The sequence below is a fragment of the Plutella xylostella genome, chromosome 27 (assembly GCF_932276165.1).
Source record: "Plutella xylostella chromosome 27, ilPluXylo3.1, whole genome shotgun sequence".
NCBI lineage: Eukaryota > Metazoa > Arthropoda > Insecta > Lepidoptera > Plutellidae > Plutella > Plutella xylostella.
Window position 1 is genome coordinate 243,914 of NC_064007.1, and position 18,687 is coordinate 262,600.

Consider the following 18,687-nt stretch of genomic DNA (forward strand, 5'->3'; position numbering starts at 1 on the left):
GACCTAATGATCGCTGTTGTTGAAGCCTCAAGTGATAGCCTAGCACGAGGAGCAAGATGCGCTTGTCAAGACGTGACAAAAGTTTTCCTTCCCGCTCGCTCTCGAGGCCGCGCGATGTGAGTTAGCGAGACGCAAATCTTTTGGTCACGTCTTCTATCCCATATTAAACTATACTGATACACTGATGCCTGTTATCACCTGCTTCTGCATCTGATGCTGGTGAAACAGGCGCTGCTTCATGAGCGCCTGCAGCTGCGAGTGCTGGTCCAGCAGCTGCAGCGCCAGCAGGTCGGGCGCGGGCAGCGGCGGCGGCGGCGGCGAGCGCGCGGGCGACGCCGGGCTCGACCGCGCAGACGCCGCTGGCGAGGCGGGCGCTGACGCCTGCTAGGGGGGATGAGGGTTGTTTAAACAGAATTTTGCAAAAACTACTAAACCGAAACCTAGGTACATGTTTCTTTATTTTCGGGCTTAGATATATATAACATGCTGCACATGTAGCTTTCGGCTTAGTATAAGTACCCTTTTTGCAACACCCTATAGGTTTCGAATAAAAGGCGAAGTTAAGAGGAGAGTATAGCTTCGCGATCCTAGCGAAATAGGTATTTAGGAAAAGTATTGCTGTCGCTCGTGCACTCGCCCGCGCCGGGCACCGCACACACACATGCAAGTAGCGTCACGCACACATCGATGGACGCTGCCGATGCCGCGCCGCCACCGCCGTCACCGCCGCCACCGCGCCGCCGCGCCGGTTGGCGAGAAATTGCGACCAAACACGGAGTGTCTTCGTCTTACCTTCATATTATTATTTCTGTGTTGTGATTGTGAGTTGTGACTTGTGAGCGAAACTTGAAATTATTGAAGATAAATTTAGAAAGAAGTATAAGTAATTAGTAATACTTTCATGTGAGTAAGTATTTTATTATGTAGGTAATTACCTACCTAGTAACGAGTTAGTAGGTAAGTACGTAAAATGGATTTTTGATTATTGGAAAATAGACCTTTTGCCGGTACTTGGACTATCATTTTGTATGCAATGTTATTTAGATCTATATATGCAGTGAATCTAAAAAACATTATGATAGTTAAATTTAAGTTATTTATAAACTTATATGTTAGTAAAAATATAACCCCCTTATTCATAGAAAAGTTACAAGACGTTTTAACTAATATACTGTTTTGTCCCTCTCTGTGAAAGAACAAATTGTTCTTTGTCGGAGAGGGACAAAACAGTATATTAGTTAAAACGTTCTGTAACTTCTCTATGAATAAGGGGGTTAGTTTATAAGTAGTTACCTACTAACAAAGTTTCGGGGCTGTTTATAAATGTTGAGTTGTCTTAGGCAGCGTTCCCACTACGCCGGACCGGCAGATCTGCCGAAAACCGGACACCGGACAGAGTGTTCACATTACATCGGATCCCGGAAGAAATTCAGACAGTCCTCAGTTGAATTTGGACCTGCGCGCACAATGGACGACGAAATTGTTGTGTTGTGGTGGTATCTTAATAGAAGGCAAAATAAAAGAAAACATTGGGTACACCCTATTTTACGGGAAAGATTTTCCATGCTTTTCATTTTACATCCAGGGGCGAGGGGAGCACGAGCGGGGCGAGCGGGGGACAGATACCGGCACAAACTCGTTCACATTACTCCGGGCCCGGTCGTTCTACCGGCAATTCGTAGTGACAAAACGTTCGGTAGAAATGCCGGGCTCGGCAAAAATGCCGGACCCGGGATAATGTGAATAGCTTCATATAAATTGTACAGCCACTAGCTCTTCCGGCAGATTTACCGGCGCGGCAGATCTGCCGGTCCGGCGTAGTGGGAACGCTGCCTAAATTGTACAGCCACTAGCTCTTCCGGCAGATTTACCGGCGCGGCAGATCTGCCGGTCCGGCGTAGTGGGAACGCTGCCTTAGTATTTATTTCTTTTAGCATGAGAAGCAAAAGCAAGGAGTCTAAACTTTCAAGCGAGACATTCGAGCTTATGAGCCAGAGACGCGAATTTCCGTCGGCAGGTGACACTTCGTCAGAACTACGGGTACTCAACAAGCGTATAAAGAAGCTGATACGAAGAGATCTCCGTCGCTTCAACACACGCGCCATAGAAGCAGCAATTGAGCAAAATCGGGGGTCGAAAGTCTTCGTTCAGCAACTTGGGAGAGGCCACTTGACGAAGTTGAGGTCTGCAGATGGTAATATCGTTGTCTCTAAGCCGGAGGTTCTTGCCGAAATCGAAGATTTTTACGGACAACTTTATGCTTCAGATGCGCAGAAGTCTGTGGCTCAGCTCACCGATTCCAGAGCGCCACTAATACGCCACTACACTGACGACATCCATGACGTCGACATAGGCGAGATTAGGATAGCCCTTGAGCAGCTTAAAAACAACAAGGCTCCGGGTGAAGACGGAATTACTACAGAGCTTCTGAAAGCTGGAGGTATTGCAACCCTCGAACAGCTCCAGAGGCTCTTCAATTCGGTTCTTCACAATGGCATTACACCGGAGGCATGGTCTGAGAGCGTCGTGGTATTGTTCTTTAAGAAGGGTGACAAAACCCTTCTGAAGAACTATAGACCGATCTCGCTTTTAAGCCATGTATACAAGCTGTTCTCAAGGGTTATCACGAACCGTCTTGCCCAATAGTTAGACGAGTTTCAGCCCCCAGAGCAGGCTGGGTTTCGAAAAGGCTTTAGTACAATAGACCACATCCACACAGTAAGGCAGATTATACAGAAGACCGAAGAGTATAATCAGCCTTTGTGGACTATGAAAAAGCCTTCGACTCCATCGAGACCTGGGCAGTTTTGGAATCCTTGCAGAGATGCCAAATCGATTGGCGCTATATCGAGGTGTTGAGATGTCTGTACAATGCCGCTACTATGACTGTCCAAGTACAGGACCACAAGACAAGACCTATCCAACTGCAACGTGGAGTGAGACAGGGGGATGTGATATCTCCGAAACTGTTCACCAATGCATTGGAAGATGTCTTTAAGACGTTGGACTGGAAAGGACATGGCAAATGTATAAATGGCGAGTACATGTCACACCTCCGCTTCGCGGACGACATCGTTATTATGGCAGAATCTCTGCAGGAACTCAGCTGGATGCTAAGTGGCCTAAATGCTGCGTCATGTACAATGCTCACATCAAACCGGAGCCGGTCGCCGTTGGTGAGGCAACAATCGAAGTTGTGCAAGAATATGTCTACCTCGGGCAGACACTGAGGAACACAACTTCGACAAGGAGGCTGCAAGGCGCATCCAACTGGGTTGGGCTGCATTCGGGAAACTTCGTCACATATTCTCCTCGGCCATTCCTCAGAGCCTGAAGACAAAAGTCTTCAACCAGTGCGTCCTGCCAGTGATGACGTATGGTGCAGAGACGTGGACACTGACGGTAGGACTGGTCCACCGATTTAAAGTCGCTCAGCGTGCTATGGAGAGAGCTATGCTTGGGGTTTCTCTGATGGATCGTATCAGAAATGAGGTTTTCCGTCAGAGGACTAAGGTTACCGACATAGCTGTCAAAATATGCAAGCTGAAGTGGCAGTGGGCTGGTCATATCTGCCGAAGAACCGATAACCGTTGGGGTAGACGAGTTCTCGAGTGGAGACCACGAACAGGCAAACGCAGCGTGGGACGCCCTCCTGCCCGCTGGACTGACGACCTTAGGCGGGTGGCGGGTAGTGGTTGGATGTGGAAGGCCGAGGACCGAGTGTTGTGGCGCTCCTTGGGAGAGGCCTATGTCCAGCAGTGGATGATTATTGGCTGATGATGTCTTAGTATACTTACCTAAGTAATTATATCATAGAATACATTTTATTATTCGCTTTTGTGGCCTCAAGTCAATTTATAGTAAGTAAGTAAGTATTATATTTTTATGTAAGTAACTATGTTAATTTAGATGTAAGTAAATAAAATTTCCTAAGTAACCTAATCCATGTTGAGTGAGGATTAAATATAATATAGTCACTAGTCATTTTTTTGCTTGAAAACCTACTAGTACTTTAAACTTTTCCTATTCACATCTTTTTATATACAGGGTGTCCCAAATTAAAGTGCACATCCAAATTATAGTGACTTAATTTGTTATTCTAAACAACTTTTGTTTTACGACTTTTGTAAATTCGTGAAAAAAATCTACTGTCTATAGTAAAAAATCTCATAGCCAACAAAGTTTCTATGAATTAGCAAAAATAAAATACGCAAACAATCAAAAGTCTTAAAACAAAAGATGTTTAGAATGACGAGTTGTGTCACTATGATTCGGATGTGCAATTTAACATGGGACATCCTGTATATCTATAGATATCGATAACGCAGGCGGGATCCCATCTCTACTATCGACTTCACTATGGACATCCCTATCGTACGTGTGCTTTGCTTCCCCCCCCGACCCTCAATCGTGCGATAGAGAGCACTGCAGCTCAGGACTGACAATAGGTACTTTTCTTGATGAAATTCTGGTTTTGGGAGAAAACGTTTTACACTAACTAAATATCAACCAATCTCTTTGATTTTAGTGTCAATCGCTTCAGCTTAATATATTCAAGGTTTATAGGTTTCGCTTTTTTAAAAAAAATACGTTGTTATTGATCCACAAACGGCTTAATTCAACAAAGTCGCAATCACAAAAAAAAACATTATTTGAGGTGCCTATAAGTTTGAATCTATAGAAAATTTTGAAAAAAGGAAAACCTATAAACCTAGTTATTCCTTGTGTCAATAACATATTAAAAAATCATGGAGATTGGATAATATTTAGGGGTAGTAAAACGTTTTCTCTTTTTGTATGGACGAGCAAGTGCTATACTCTACTCTTAACGCACGTTCTATTGCTTGTTGCTACCGCTCTGGCGCTCTGGTTGACGGTAGAAAGGTATATATGTAGGTAGGTAGGTACCTATATGCGTTATATTTGGCAAAACCTAAAGTGCAATATTGTAACATAAATAAAAATATTGTTCACAGATTGCTTGTAAGTGCTAGATAGCGCCTAGTCTACGCAATTTGCAGCCTTACCGCGCCTGGTAACGTGTAAGCAGTGTGGAAACGCATCATTATCTTTTAAGCGCCGCTTTTTTTACTATCATTTTCTTCACTTGTACATAATAGTGTGTGGTATACTGACCCGTGCGAGCGCTCTCGGCTCGTGGTCGGCGGCGGGGGACGCGCGGCGCGGCGGGGAGCGGCGCCGGCGCCGCGCCGCCTCGCCGCCCCACCTGCCGGACTCCTCTCTGGAAGGGAAGCAGCAGAGTCAGCATCATGGGTGTGAAGGTCAAAGTTGGAGGAAGGAAAGAGGAGTCAAGTTGTGAAGCTGCGAGCGGAGAGCTAGGTCAAGCAGTGGATCCATTATTGCCATATTATGACAGTCTGTTGAAAATCCGATCGTTGTCGACGGATATGAGTCTGCTGCTGGTGGATATGTGTCACTTCTAAGACATGAGACTGGACAGGATCAAAAATTTTCTACATCCGTTGTCCCAGTACATATTTTCCGTCGCTATCCCTTGGTAACTTTTGAAGAGAAGCTGGAAGGTTACCAATTACCCTGGTGTTTTAACCTCAATTGAAGCTGAAATGCAGTGAGATTCATTTAAATGGCTCCGATCATTAAGAACGAATGGTACGAAACGAGCACTATGAGTAGAGTATGCACTGATAATGGAGGCAGTAGTATACTCTCATCAGTGGTAACGTAGATGCCACCTAACTCTGTGGACACAGCCTTGGTTGACCACTTGAGGTCTATGGCTAGTGATCTGGAGAAAGTAGTTTAAGTATAATAGTCCATTGCTGATGGTACAAAATTTCTGCCCAGTACTGAAGGTCTTTAGCCAGGAATGCAGAGCTTTCGGTCCATGGCTGCTGGGCCAACCTGTAGTCCTTGGCTGATGGTCCACTCACCGGTCCAGACAGCGCTCCAGCTCGAAGGTGTTGAGTAGCGGCGGCTTGGCGGCGCCGCCCGCGCCCGGGTTCAGTGCCGGCTCCGGACCCTGCGGGAGACCAGCGTTATTCACATGGGGATCAGGAGGAGGGTTGCATGGGTTTTAGGGGTTGAGAGAGTTGCATGAAAACCGAAAAAATCCGACCTAAAACGGTATTACGTACGTAAGTAGTTACGTACTTTCTGAGTTTTAACTTCATGTATCTATGTTTTCATAAATCGAATACCTCATGATTCAATATCTAAATGAGGGTTATAAGCTCTGTGCCGAAAAAAGCTTACTAGATGTACTTATAGATACTATAGATAGCACAGTAGAAAACCTTGTAAATAGTAAAAGCGCAAAATTAATCTTATCAATCACGATTGCAATAGAAAAGACATAAATCCACTATGTGAAACTCGACCATTTGAAATCCTAGCACCTTTTCCTGTCCAGCTCGCTCGCAGCACACCGAAGTAAACCAAAGCCTAGTTAGTTATTATGACTAATGTCGCAATCATTTGTTTACACTAAGTAAACACAACATCTCACTTGTGTTACGAGACCGTGATTCAGGCGGTATTATTTTGTTTTGCATCACGCATACACCTCTTGCACCATAGGATATTGTTATTCTTTATATTTAATGTGAGTAGGTACGTCCATAGGTATTATATGAAATACTGTTTTTTTTAAGAAGCCCTGAAAACCTTAAATGTTTAGTTTTAAACTTGAAATTTTGACGGTGAACAATATAGCTTCATATCATACCGTTTCCAGGCCCAAAGTACAGTCAGTCAAGGCAAATAGTTTCATCAACTTACAGGAAATCGTACGTATGGCACCAAACGGATTGTCATAAATGTATGGAGAAACGGCATCGGCTATGTCCATGAAGGGGACGAACTTGTATGAATTTCTGTAGGTACATAAAAGAATACTGAATGCGATGCGTCCGCTGCGTACGATACTGAAAGGTGAACTTACATAAAGTCGTACTTAGGTTAGGGTAGCAATAAAACGAGTGACTGTAAATTACAGTTCTAAGTGTCAAAATTAATTAATTTGGGTTATAGAATTACTAAGTGAGCGACTGACTGCGAGTGACGAGAAATCAACAGAACAGCAACTTACAAACATTAATTTGAGTTACTTAAAATACAAAATGAGCAGCTTCATAATATTTGAGCGACCTAATATTTGTTTGAGTGTCAACGTTACGTCCTGCATTTTTTTCAATATTTGGCAAATGTATTTTTTATACTGAGCGGCATTTTATGTTAAATGAAGTGTTTCGAATACAAAAACCACTTTGAAAAATATACTAATGAGCAGAGTATAAAAAACATACACTCACGCCTTGTACTAATGTACTCCCTTGCGGGGTAGGCAGAGGTGCATTGCTGCACCCACTTTTCGCCAGAGCGTTATGTTAGTCCCAATAGGGGGGCGGGCCTATTGCCATTTTACGGGCACATCCAAGACCCGAGAACAAATATCTGTATTTAAACAAATATCTGCCCCAGCCGGGCAATCGAACCCGGGACCATCGGCTCAGTAGTCAGGGTAAGATAAAAAAGATAAAAAATATTTATTCGGTGACCAGCACCACACACCAAAAATACACAAGGAAACAACAAATAAAACAAAAGAACTTATATGACTAAACTTATAGTATAGTTTAAATCTGTAGCATTTTCGTTGCAAAGCAAAGCAAAAAGAAGCGTATCAAAATAAAAAACATAAGCCCTCAAATAGAATATCAGTAACCAATAATCATTAATAAAGCAGCATACAAAACTTTGCTCAAAGTGAACTTTTTAGTAGTTCGCTAAGTATAACCTCACTTAGAAAAATCGAATCTATCTTAATTAATATTGAAGTTGCCCTCTCTGTATTTCCAGTCGCTCACTTAGTAATTCAGTCGCTCGGATAAAATTTTAATATCTGAAATGGATTTATCATAATCCACTTTTTGTAAGCTCGTTTTGGATTTTATTATAAATCAATATTCGTCGTCAGTTTAGTTAATTTTTCGCTTACTAAAATTCATACCGCTCAAGTTATTAAAACAGTATGTCATCATCAGTCGCAAAGTTTTTTTTTGTTCGCTCGTTTTATAATTCCCCCTTAGGTTATACTGTAAGGTATCCCAGTTGTTATTGTAATAGCATAATTACATAACATAATATTAGTTTCACAACATATTTACATGATGAGCTCACCTCCCCACTGAGGAGATATGTTGTGACAATCACCTGCTCTACATCAACAAGGATCGATGGTGCACCTAGATTGTAAACTAGTGTTAGTGATTTTTTATAACAGTATTGTTTAGATTTTGTTATTAATAGGTTTCCGTCCTGTAGGGCTTGTTGTATAAAAATATTTGGTATATTGTAGTACTGAGTGAGGACTAAGTACAATACATCTAGTAGGTACTTGCTGCGCTATGTTATTTGAACATTTCCGTTGGTTATTTAAAAATAATTGTCTCGAAATTTCAAGCTGAGAGCTGCGTTGTTATGACATTTTTTTTTTGTTTTTTTTTTCTAATGAAATCTAAGTACTTCCCCAATATTGAGAGTAGATATTACAATAAAAAAAATAGGTAAGTAGGGTAACGTAACGTACCTAGGGACATTTTCGACTACCCCAACTTTGAATGAAGCTATCGCAGCGTACAACTAAGATATTAATGTGAAATTTTCTTTATTCGGTAGGATATATTATCTATTATCACTAGTATTTGTGCTGGAGCTTTGGTGTGGCCAGATTTTATTAAATTAAGATAAAAGTAAAAGTGCTTGTTTTGACCCAAGGTACGTTACACGTTTGTACCTTGGGACACTGTTTCCTATGGCTTTGTACTATGGAAAATGCAAACTTCTAAATAACGCGTTATATCTCTGTTCTTATTGATTGACTGCATCTCTCTTCTGTCCAGTTTCACTCTGCCACTAATAAGAAGTAATAAGAACAGAGATATAAGGCGTTATTTAGAAGTTTGCATTTTCCATAGTATAAAGCCATAGGAAACAGTGTCCCAAGGTACAAATTTAATCGTGTCCCAAGGTCCAAAAAAAGCAATATTTAACCAAAATTTAAATATCTTTATTTTTAATTTAGAAATCTTTCAGATAATTGCCATGTCATAAAATTAAATAACTGAAAATTTATACGTGACATCCATGTCTCTATTTTGAGCATGCCTCAATGAGATAACGCAACTCAAAAACTATACAAAAGCTACTTTTGACTCCGAAAAACTTCATATTGTCTTCACCACACACTCGATGCTGGTATGATCACGAGACTCACTAGTTTTGCCAAGCGAGTAAAATACTATGCCTAGGGTAGAATTTTAATGTGTTTATTCAGCCGGTTTTTAAAATACAATCAATGTCCCAAGGTACAAGCGTCCCAAGGTACGTTACGTTACCCTACCTACTGGGTACGTTTCATATTGTGTCGTTGACAAACACTAGAGTCCACGCTTGATAACGGTCGTGAAATGATTAGCCAGTCAGCTGAATTGCCTGAAAGCGTTTTTTAGGCAAGAATGTACATTCCTACCTAATTTTCTTTTATCAATACAATATCCTAAATTGCAGAGCGCACTGTTGTCAGCGTATTCAACATGGAAATGTGTGTTGCACACGTTTTACCCCGACTTACGTGATTTCCTGCAATAATATCAGATTTTGATTTGGTAAACATTATTTAGATTTCATTGAAGTCATCCTTGACATTTAAGTATTCAACTGTTCATCCCGAATAACCTTACTGACTTCAATTAGTTTTTTATAAGATTTGTAAAGAAAGAAAAGAAACGTGGGGAGGCCTTTGCCCAGCAGTGGGATTACCAACAGGCTATAAGTACCTACTTATTAAAAAAATACCTACTTAGCTATTTCATCAGATTAATTAAATTGCATAGTTTTAAAACTCTCTGAGATTACGAACAATGTTTACTAAAACCATCGATACAGGCAAGCAGCACAAAATACTAGTTCTTATAATCGTCGTTACGTTTTGTATTTGGAGTATCGCATTTCATTGTTTAGTTTCGTCAAAAAATAACACGACCGTGCACCGAACCTGAGACCGCGAACACACAACATTCACCAGTTGTTGCTATTCGATCAACAATAAAATTTAAAATTTAAATATAGGTACTTACAGGCTGTTGCAAAAATGTGTGGTAAGCGGAATGGGGTGACTCCGTTGGTCATTCTGAATATTTCGTTTTAGGATTTTTGATAATTCGCGAAAAAAAATAGATTCTCTAATGTTTTTGTTGGTCACGTGACTTTTTACTACAGATTTTTAGTGTGTGTAGTAATTTTTTATTTATTTATTTAATCCTTTATTGCACAAATATAAAAGTAATGGTATTTGCTTATGAGTAATTATTGTTGATTTGAGATTATTTTGTCAAAGATCACGTCTCGCTTGTCGTCGGCAAGTGGTCAATGAGAAACAAATATGAAACATGATACAGTTACAAAACACAGAACAAAGAACTAACTCAAACTCTAACTCTAACAAAGAAAGAACTAACAACTACCACTAAAATATGCTTGCCCAATACAGAGCACCCATGTCTTAGATATAAGTACATATTATAAAGAAACACGCACACAGTACGAAAAATTCAATTCCATTTTTGGTGATTAACCCTGTAACTAACAACTATGCCAGCTTACAGCGTGTTTTGCAATGTCCACTATAGATAAAAGTTATAAATATATCTTATAAAACTCATGCTTCACTCTGTAAAACACTATTTCAGAGTGTGACAGCATGATTTTCATCTCACAGATAACAATCATGCAGACATTGTGAAACAGGCTCTACATCTAATGACTGAAATTCAGGACTCACCTGTCTAACAGCGTACAGCATGGCGGCGGCTTCTCTTATCTTCTTTGTCTTAATTAATTTAATTACTTATCAACTTCAATACACTTATTTTATTGCTGGTCCGTCTCTAACTATCAGTCAAATTACTGAAACTGGATTTCAGTTCACAGCTCCACATGGTGCCACACTCCCGAAGGTCTACGGTCAATGGATGAAATAAATGAAAGAACTGAAAGTTATTGAAATTTTCATGGAACGTTATTCACTTATGCCTACAGAACTACAGAGATACATGAAGTTGTACCTAATCTTTACTCGTATGCGTTTGATGGACTACACCTAATGGTTAATTTACGGTTTAAAAGACGGTGGAGGTACGGTAGGGTACGGTGGTAAAGAAGAGAACCAGATTTTCAGGTTTCCAAATGGCATTTGTACAATATTTTTATCGCCTAACTAAGTGGTTAGTTATTATTTGATAGCATACAATAAGTTAGGGTCTATTTAGAGACATAGACGCCGATGTAAAAAAAGATTTCAACAAACGATTGTTTTGAAAACAAAGTGTTCTATCGCTCTGAAAACATGGTCTATGCAAGTTGCAGTCAACAAGTATCGCAAGCGATGCCACATTATTATCATGACGAAGGAAAATACTCTACGCAACAAGACCTCTCTTCAGAGACAATAACCAGTCAACGATGGTCCACTGCTGGACATTATTTACTCGGGAGCTAGGCTGGCTGAGCTGAAATCAAGGGGTATGTACAAAGGTTCCATTCGAGAGAGCCACGTACAGGAACTTCACCCCCGACCAGAATAGAATACAATAGGACATTATTTAAGCCACTCCCAAGGATTTCTTAAATGATTCCATGATGCTATTTCTTTATCCTAAGTACCTACTTAAAATTCTTAACTACCAATGTATATACATAACATGAATCTTCCCATGTATGTAGGAATATTTAAGTTATATTGCATCACAATGTTATTAAAAAATATACAATCACATAACTCTGACTACCCCTTTCGGGGATTAAAGTCACAAGCATATTAGGTATGCATGTGTTGCATTAGCAGCTAAGTCTAGTCTTAGTCCTGCAGCCGAAATCGATAAAGTCCTCAACTACCTATATGTATACTATACCTACCTACAAAGGCTTTCGACTAACAAAGTGAAGTGGAACTAATTTAATATTGAACAGCAGACGCCATTTCGGGGAAAGCTTTTACTGCCATTATTTATTAAATGAAAATCTAGCTCCACGTTACAATCAAACTGAAAATAAACTTGTGAAGTCATTAAAGATATTCAAGCGATGAAACTTTGACTTTATCGTGAATTGAAATTGATACTCTAAATTGATGAAATAGATTTTTAGGGTATATATTTATTGTATTGTATGTACTCAGTATATACTTTACTCATGTAACTATTTAACCTTTTATATTCTATTATGATATGCCCATTATATTATCCAAGAAGATAACAATACATCAAATTAACAGCCTGAAAAGAACGAATCCAGAATCTAAACTCAGCAAATTCAGCTGCAATTAAGCTTTTCAGAGGCAGTAAATCCTGAAAGCGTTTACATAAACCGGCCGCGACGCCAGTGGCGCTGAAAAGCGATGTTTCAGCCCCCTTTACAGCGGCGGCAGAGATCAAACGAGCGCTCGGCCAATGAGAGCGCCGCTCATCAGGGACACGCCCACCCGCTCTACAGCGACGCCCAGCGAGCACCCTGCACACAGCGACGCCCGGCACCCTGTATAGCGACGACACCCTGTATATAACTGCCTTTGTGTGAAACAGTTCTGGTGAATGACTGTATGTGCTATTCCGGTCTGGGGGTAATATTGGATTTTATATTTATTTTCAGTCAGTATTTGCGGGAATTTAAATCTAGGTCAGCGTCGAGTGCTTGTAGGGGTGAAAATAGGGTACTTATATACAGAATGTGTGGTATACTTAAGTACCTAAGTATATAGATTTTAATCCGATCACGGGATAAAATATACGAGGTGATCGTTTTAACATACAATTCAAGATCTATCAATAAAGTACATTCTGTATTATTAAACTAACATTAAACTAAAAGTATGAAGGTCTTAGAGTATGTATGATTGTCCTTAAAGTCCACATGAGGTTATTCCACGGCCCATGAGGTGCCCAATAGAAAACTCACTAAGTGACGTTTCAGCTGCACCTTGTAATGGCGCAACTTGGGCCCGAAGTCTGCTTAATTTATAGATGTCAATATTATAGCATGGTTATTTGATTTAAACACGAGGAAATTACATTACTTGCCAACCAAAACCAAATAACCATGAATTACTAAGAAATGGCGACAGGATTACGATTAAGAAATGGCGATAGGACGACAGCGAAAGGTCAAACATTGACTCTTATTCCGAAGGTTCGTCTCGGGTTCGAATCACGACTGTATTGAATGTTCATGTTGTTTTACTTCTTTTCGATTGCAGATTATCGAATAGGATGGAAAATACCCATCACGCCACCTCTCCAGTCTTAAACCTTTAAAAGAGCATGCCTACTTCAATTTTTTTATAGGTAATCGTCCTTAGCTCAATGGAATGCAGTTCAAAACGATTTCTGATCATATTTTTTTTCCAAAGGTTCTTATGGTAAATTGTATAATAACTCATTATATTTTTAATTTTTAATAATAGATGACGTCGTCCGATTAGTCAGGGCGTTTTTAATAGCATGCGGATTTAACCGCGCACGCGGGATTGCACTTGCACGCCATTTTCCTGCGCCACGCGTGCATTTTCCACGCGTTACAATGATTGCTTGTATGAAAAGAACGCTTCAGCTTGTCACGCGTGCGGGGCAAACCCACGTATGTGTTGAAATCCGCATTCCGCATGCTATAAAAACACCCTTAATTTGGATTTTTTTCTAATCAGTTTAAAATAAATGTGAGTTATTGTCCATAATAACTCGAGGTTATTATCACCGGTCTGTCAGATCAGGAAATCGAACCCAGGTCCATATTAGCCGGGGCGATTAGCCCAACGGCTAATAGGCCGCTTCGTTATGCACCATCGACAGTTACAGCTTTCTACAGGATGTTGCAAAATTGTTATATTAAGCCCGTAAGGGCTATCTCTGGAGTAAGTATTTTGTTCTAAGACTTAGAAAATCATGAAAAAAAATCACGTGGCCAATACCAACAGAGATTCTATGGAAAAGCTAATTATTTTTGCGAATTTTCAAATGTCCTGTAACAAAAAAATCACAGAATGATCCCTAGAACCTTTTCGGCTTAGTAACTATAACACTTTTGCAACACCCTCATAAGCTTTTTCAAGAAACTCTATTGGGTTCAGATTCACCGCGCGAGACCAGTCGTATAGAGTATCTAGTGTATCTACTGTCAGCTTTGAAAGAGTTGTATTTCTTCAGGTGTTTAAATAAGCTTTCTTGCAAACAAATACAGATAAAGAAACATAAAATATCAACTGACTGTGTAATTAGCAGGATTTTTTTAAAATGTAAAACGGTTACATTATTGTTATGGATCTATTTAAAGGATAAATCCTTTAGATGTAGCTTGAAGAAAATAAAGTATCATAGCGTAATTCATTAAATTAGATTTTTTTATCGTGTAAAGAAAAAAAAAACTATTGTTTAGTAACTAGTATCGTAAAAAGAAGTATTTTTCTTCTACCGCAACTGGTTACGAACCCCCGGTTCGAACGCGGCCGAAGGGGAAAAATCTAATCCATATTAATTGCATGTTATCGTAAAAAATCTGCGGATGCTGATTATCTAAAAGCTTCACTGTTTTTCGTGATCATTTTAATTAGCCTGTATACGGCTGTTTAGAATGTTCAGCGTTTAATTTCAACTTGCACTGCGTTCAGGCATATCTGAAATTTACCTATGGTAGTTATCTGACCATATCTGACGCGAAGGGCCTATCGAGTTAGGGTTGAAATTTACCTATGGCAGTTATCTGACCATTAGGTTTTCCTGTCAGACCTACTTTTTATTTCCCTTACACAACACCTCTTAAAAATTGCGTATTGGGTCATTAATATCATCACAATAGATTTTGTTATTTAAAAAATATATATCTTCAGGGCTCTACCGATGTTCAAAGTTTCAAAATTTTGCATTTTTTTAAATATCCAGCATCCATAATTTTTACTTTTGAACTAAAATTTAAAAGATACCCCTTTATTTATTCAAATTTATAGCTATTACATAAAACTGAAGTGTTTTATCGAGTATTCTGGAAAAAAAACGACTTTTGTGTCCTTATTTTTTTTTTCTTTTGTATGAAAGTTACAAAAACTCAAAGTGAGGTAGAGCCCCCAAGATAACATGAAATTCATATTTTTTAGATATTTCGTAATCAGTGTAATATTACGCAAGTTTTGGTGCCTCTTGTGATACTGTAGCTAGAAAACGAAATATTCCCATACAACGACGGGACAGCCTACTGACCATATCTGACGCGAAGGGCCTATTGAGTTAGGGTTGAAATTTACCTATGGTAGTTATCTGACCATATCTGACGCGAAGGGCCAATCGAGATAGGGTTGAAATTTTTCGGGTACCACAAACAGGAAAATGAACCGTACAGTTCTGGACAGATGACTTTAGATAGGTAGTCGTCAGTAGATTTATGAGGAAGGCCGAGGACAGAGCGGTGTGCTCCTTGGGTGAGGCCTGAGCCTGAGCGGTGTCCAGCAGTGGAAGATTATTCGCTGATGGTGATAATGAGATTTGATGTTGAAAGCTTGCGTAGTTAAGTAGATAACTTAACTAGATAACTTAACTACGTAAGCTTTCAAAGAAGCTCTCACAAAAGGGATGGATACAAATAAAGAATATACGACCATGGCATTCATGACTACAGAGCTTTCGGTGCTGGTAAACTTTAATAAAATAGACCACGCACCGTTATAATGAATTAGCCAAGCCGACATGTCTGAAGTTAAACTAAGAAGCCACGACTTGCGTACAAGATCCACACTGGCAGGACATCAGTCTAGCGGCTAAACTGATGTCTAAATGATGCCAGTAGACGGCGGTGGGAATGTCACTGTGTAATTAGAATGTAAGCCTTATTTGTATTTATACATGGTGTTGCAAAATTGGTATACTAAGCCGAAACCTACATGTGCAGCATGGTATATCTAAGCCCGAAACTGAAATCAGAATTTGGAAATTCGCGAAAAAAAATAATAATTTTCCATAGTAAAAAGTCACGTGACTAACAAAGTTTCTATGGAAAATGAAATTTTTTTTCACGAATTTTCAAATTCTGATTTCAGTTTCAGGCTTAGATATACCATGCTGCACATGTAGGTTTCGGCTTAGTATACCAATTTTGCAACACCCTGTATACCCTAAGGGCCACTTGCAGAAACGTATTAAATCTAGACTAAGGGCGTCTTGCACAACAAAGTTAAATAAAATTAAATAGTTTGTCTCTTGCTCTGACAGTATAATGTCAGAGCAAGAGGTCATAGATTTAATTTTATTTAACTTTGTTGTGCAAGACGCCCTTATAGTATCAAATCTCGATTTAAGAAACGTCAGTCCATATAAAATTTGACACTAAATCGAGATTTAACACTAAATCTAGATTCAATATGTTGGTGCAAGTGGCCCTAAGATAGTTTTATTTAATGAGAAATGCCGTGCGAGTGCCAGTATGCGATCAAACCTAAACTGGTTTGTGTCACACTGTTAGTATTTAAGTGTTTATTGTAAAATCTGAGGAAGGCTGAGGATAGACTACTGCTGTCAGGATCCACTGGAGGTCTATGTCCAGCAGTTAACTAGCTTTGGCTAGGAGGATTCATAGTCGTTAAAATCACTCTTCTTTTAAAATAACCTACTTTAAAATCTAATAACCGATAATCTAATGTACTTACTCCCTACTGAAATAAAGTTATCAAACAATTTACTTGTAATTTTTTATGATTTTTACAAATATAACTCATTAGAGACCAATAATGAAATAAACAATTAGATAAACATAGAACTGAAATTGAATATTTCACCGTGAATGGTAACCATAGAACAAAATCTAAACAAATCATAGTCCAGGAGCGAACTATTAAATTATGACTTAAATAAATAAATGTAAAATTTAGGTACTTACTTAGTTCTTTTTAAGAAAATATATTTTTTAAACAAAAAAGATAGACATTTCGTTTCTACAGCAAACTAGTTACTTAAATAAAGTACCTACCTAATTTAAAAAAAAAATGTGTGCAACATTCGATGAAAAACGACGTAAATTTAAACAGCCGGACAGATTTTCTCGTCCACTCGCGGAAACATCGTGTTTCCCGCCATGTCACTCATCAGCTGACGGGCCCCGGCACTGTTGAGCGGACGCGCGCCATTGGTCGAGCCGCCGCCAGCCGCTCATGAGCGACGCCCTGATTGGCCGCCGCCGGGCCACATGAGCGATCACCCACGTGCTTATAAGTTCCACCGGCGGGTATAAACTTTTTACGCTACGTTCGGAATTTGAAAATCTTTGTTTGCAGGAAAATTTGTATAGTAAGCATTGAATAGCACTTGGAAAGGTTGAAAATGGCTGAGTTAAAATAGAAAAGCTTTCTCAAATCAGTAGAATTATGGTTTTGGTACTTACGAAAAAGTCAAATAATTGCATCTAGCTGGTTGTGGTTCTTGGTTATTAAAAGTTTTGTGTCGTTTATTGAATTTTAAATTTCTTTAGAAATGTTTGTTTAATCTCGGAAGGATTTTCTGCATCGCGTGAAAATGAACCCGTAAAAACTCGGAAAATCCAAAAACTTTTTTATAATTTCACTCACGGTCGTTCCACGAAAACAACAATAAATTATCAGAAAACCAATAAACAATAAAAACAAAATCACACTGAAAAGCGCCGAGCGATACCACTTATCAGCACCGGCGCTGCAGCCTGCAGTTATTTACCGCACTGCACTCCGCCACATCGGCGCAACACTACAGAAAACACCCGCAGATTTACTACGAAACAGTCTCAAAACGTTCCCGAAACAGCAGAGGAATATAAAAAATATTTGTATTAAAATATTTGCGGAAAGCGCGCGTCTAAACAATACACAACAGCCTGCGACGCCGCGGCAACAACAATGCTTGCGAAATAAGCAAGAAATATTTAACTACCCGAGGCGGGGAGGGGCGGGCGCCGGCCCTCAGTATTGGCGCTACGCCTGTGGTAGTTATAGTTTACGTGATACACAGCTCAAATACAAATAATATAAACATTACAGCGGGGCATGCGCCGTGGCGGCCGAGAGGGACGCAGCATCGCTCCCGCTCGGTATCCCATGCTTTTCTACTAATTCTGACCTCACTAGGAGGTTTAGTTGGAGAAAATAGTTCATATTAAAATTGTGTGTTGTAGTGGCGACATTAAATCGTTTTTTTATAGATTAATTTGCATATTTTTGACAGGTCCGCGTCGCTCCGTGCTCGCGCATGCGCGGCCGCGGGAGCCGGGATATTATTGACAATGCAAAATGTTTATTTTTTGTCGCAACACAGTCGCAACTTCTCTGTCGGGTAACAGTATTTTGAATTCGTCTTTGAGAACGCCCTGAAAATTTGGCGCCAAAAAGTCCTTGTTGGAAAAACAATTTTCTGGAAATTTTAATAAAATGAAAAGATGTCCGAGCTTGAGCAAGTTCGGTCTGAGATAAGAAGGTAATCAGTTTTCGATGAAAGTCCACAGGGAGTTGGGACTGGATTTATTTCAATTATAATCCGATATGAGCGCAGCGCGCATGCGCCGGCCCGCTGTGGATGCTGGGGACGGGTTTACACTAGCCGGGGTTACGAACTACATCTATGAACAATACCGTTTAAAAAAACATAA

The 18,687-nt window shown here is 39.7% G+C and overlaps 1 protein-coding gene across 6 annotated transcripts in view; it reads right to left on the reverse strand.

Annotated features, from left to right (window-relative positions):
* Window positions 1-18,687, reverse strand: part of LOC105386503 (forkhead box protein P1) — a 54,403-nt gene that overhangs the window by 12,720 nt on the left and 22,996 nt on the right. For 3 of the 6 annotated variants that reach the window (XM_048630794.1, XM_048630793.1, XM_048630796.1), the window contains exons 4-6: window positions 5,913-6,001; window positions 5,137-5,242; window positions 199-384 (exon numbers count right to left, since the gene is read on the reverse strand). In XM_048630794.1, the coding sequence (XP_048486751.1) occupies window positions 199-384; window positions 5,137-5,242; window positions 5,913-6,001 (381 nt within the window). Of the gene's footprint in view, window positions 1-198; window positions 385-5,136; window positions 5,243-5,912; window positions 6,002-10,822; window positions 12,162-18,687 lie in introns of those variants that run through there. The other 3 variants (XM_048630795.1, XM_048630797.1, XM_048630799.1) reach the window with 2 other exon arrangements.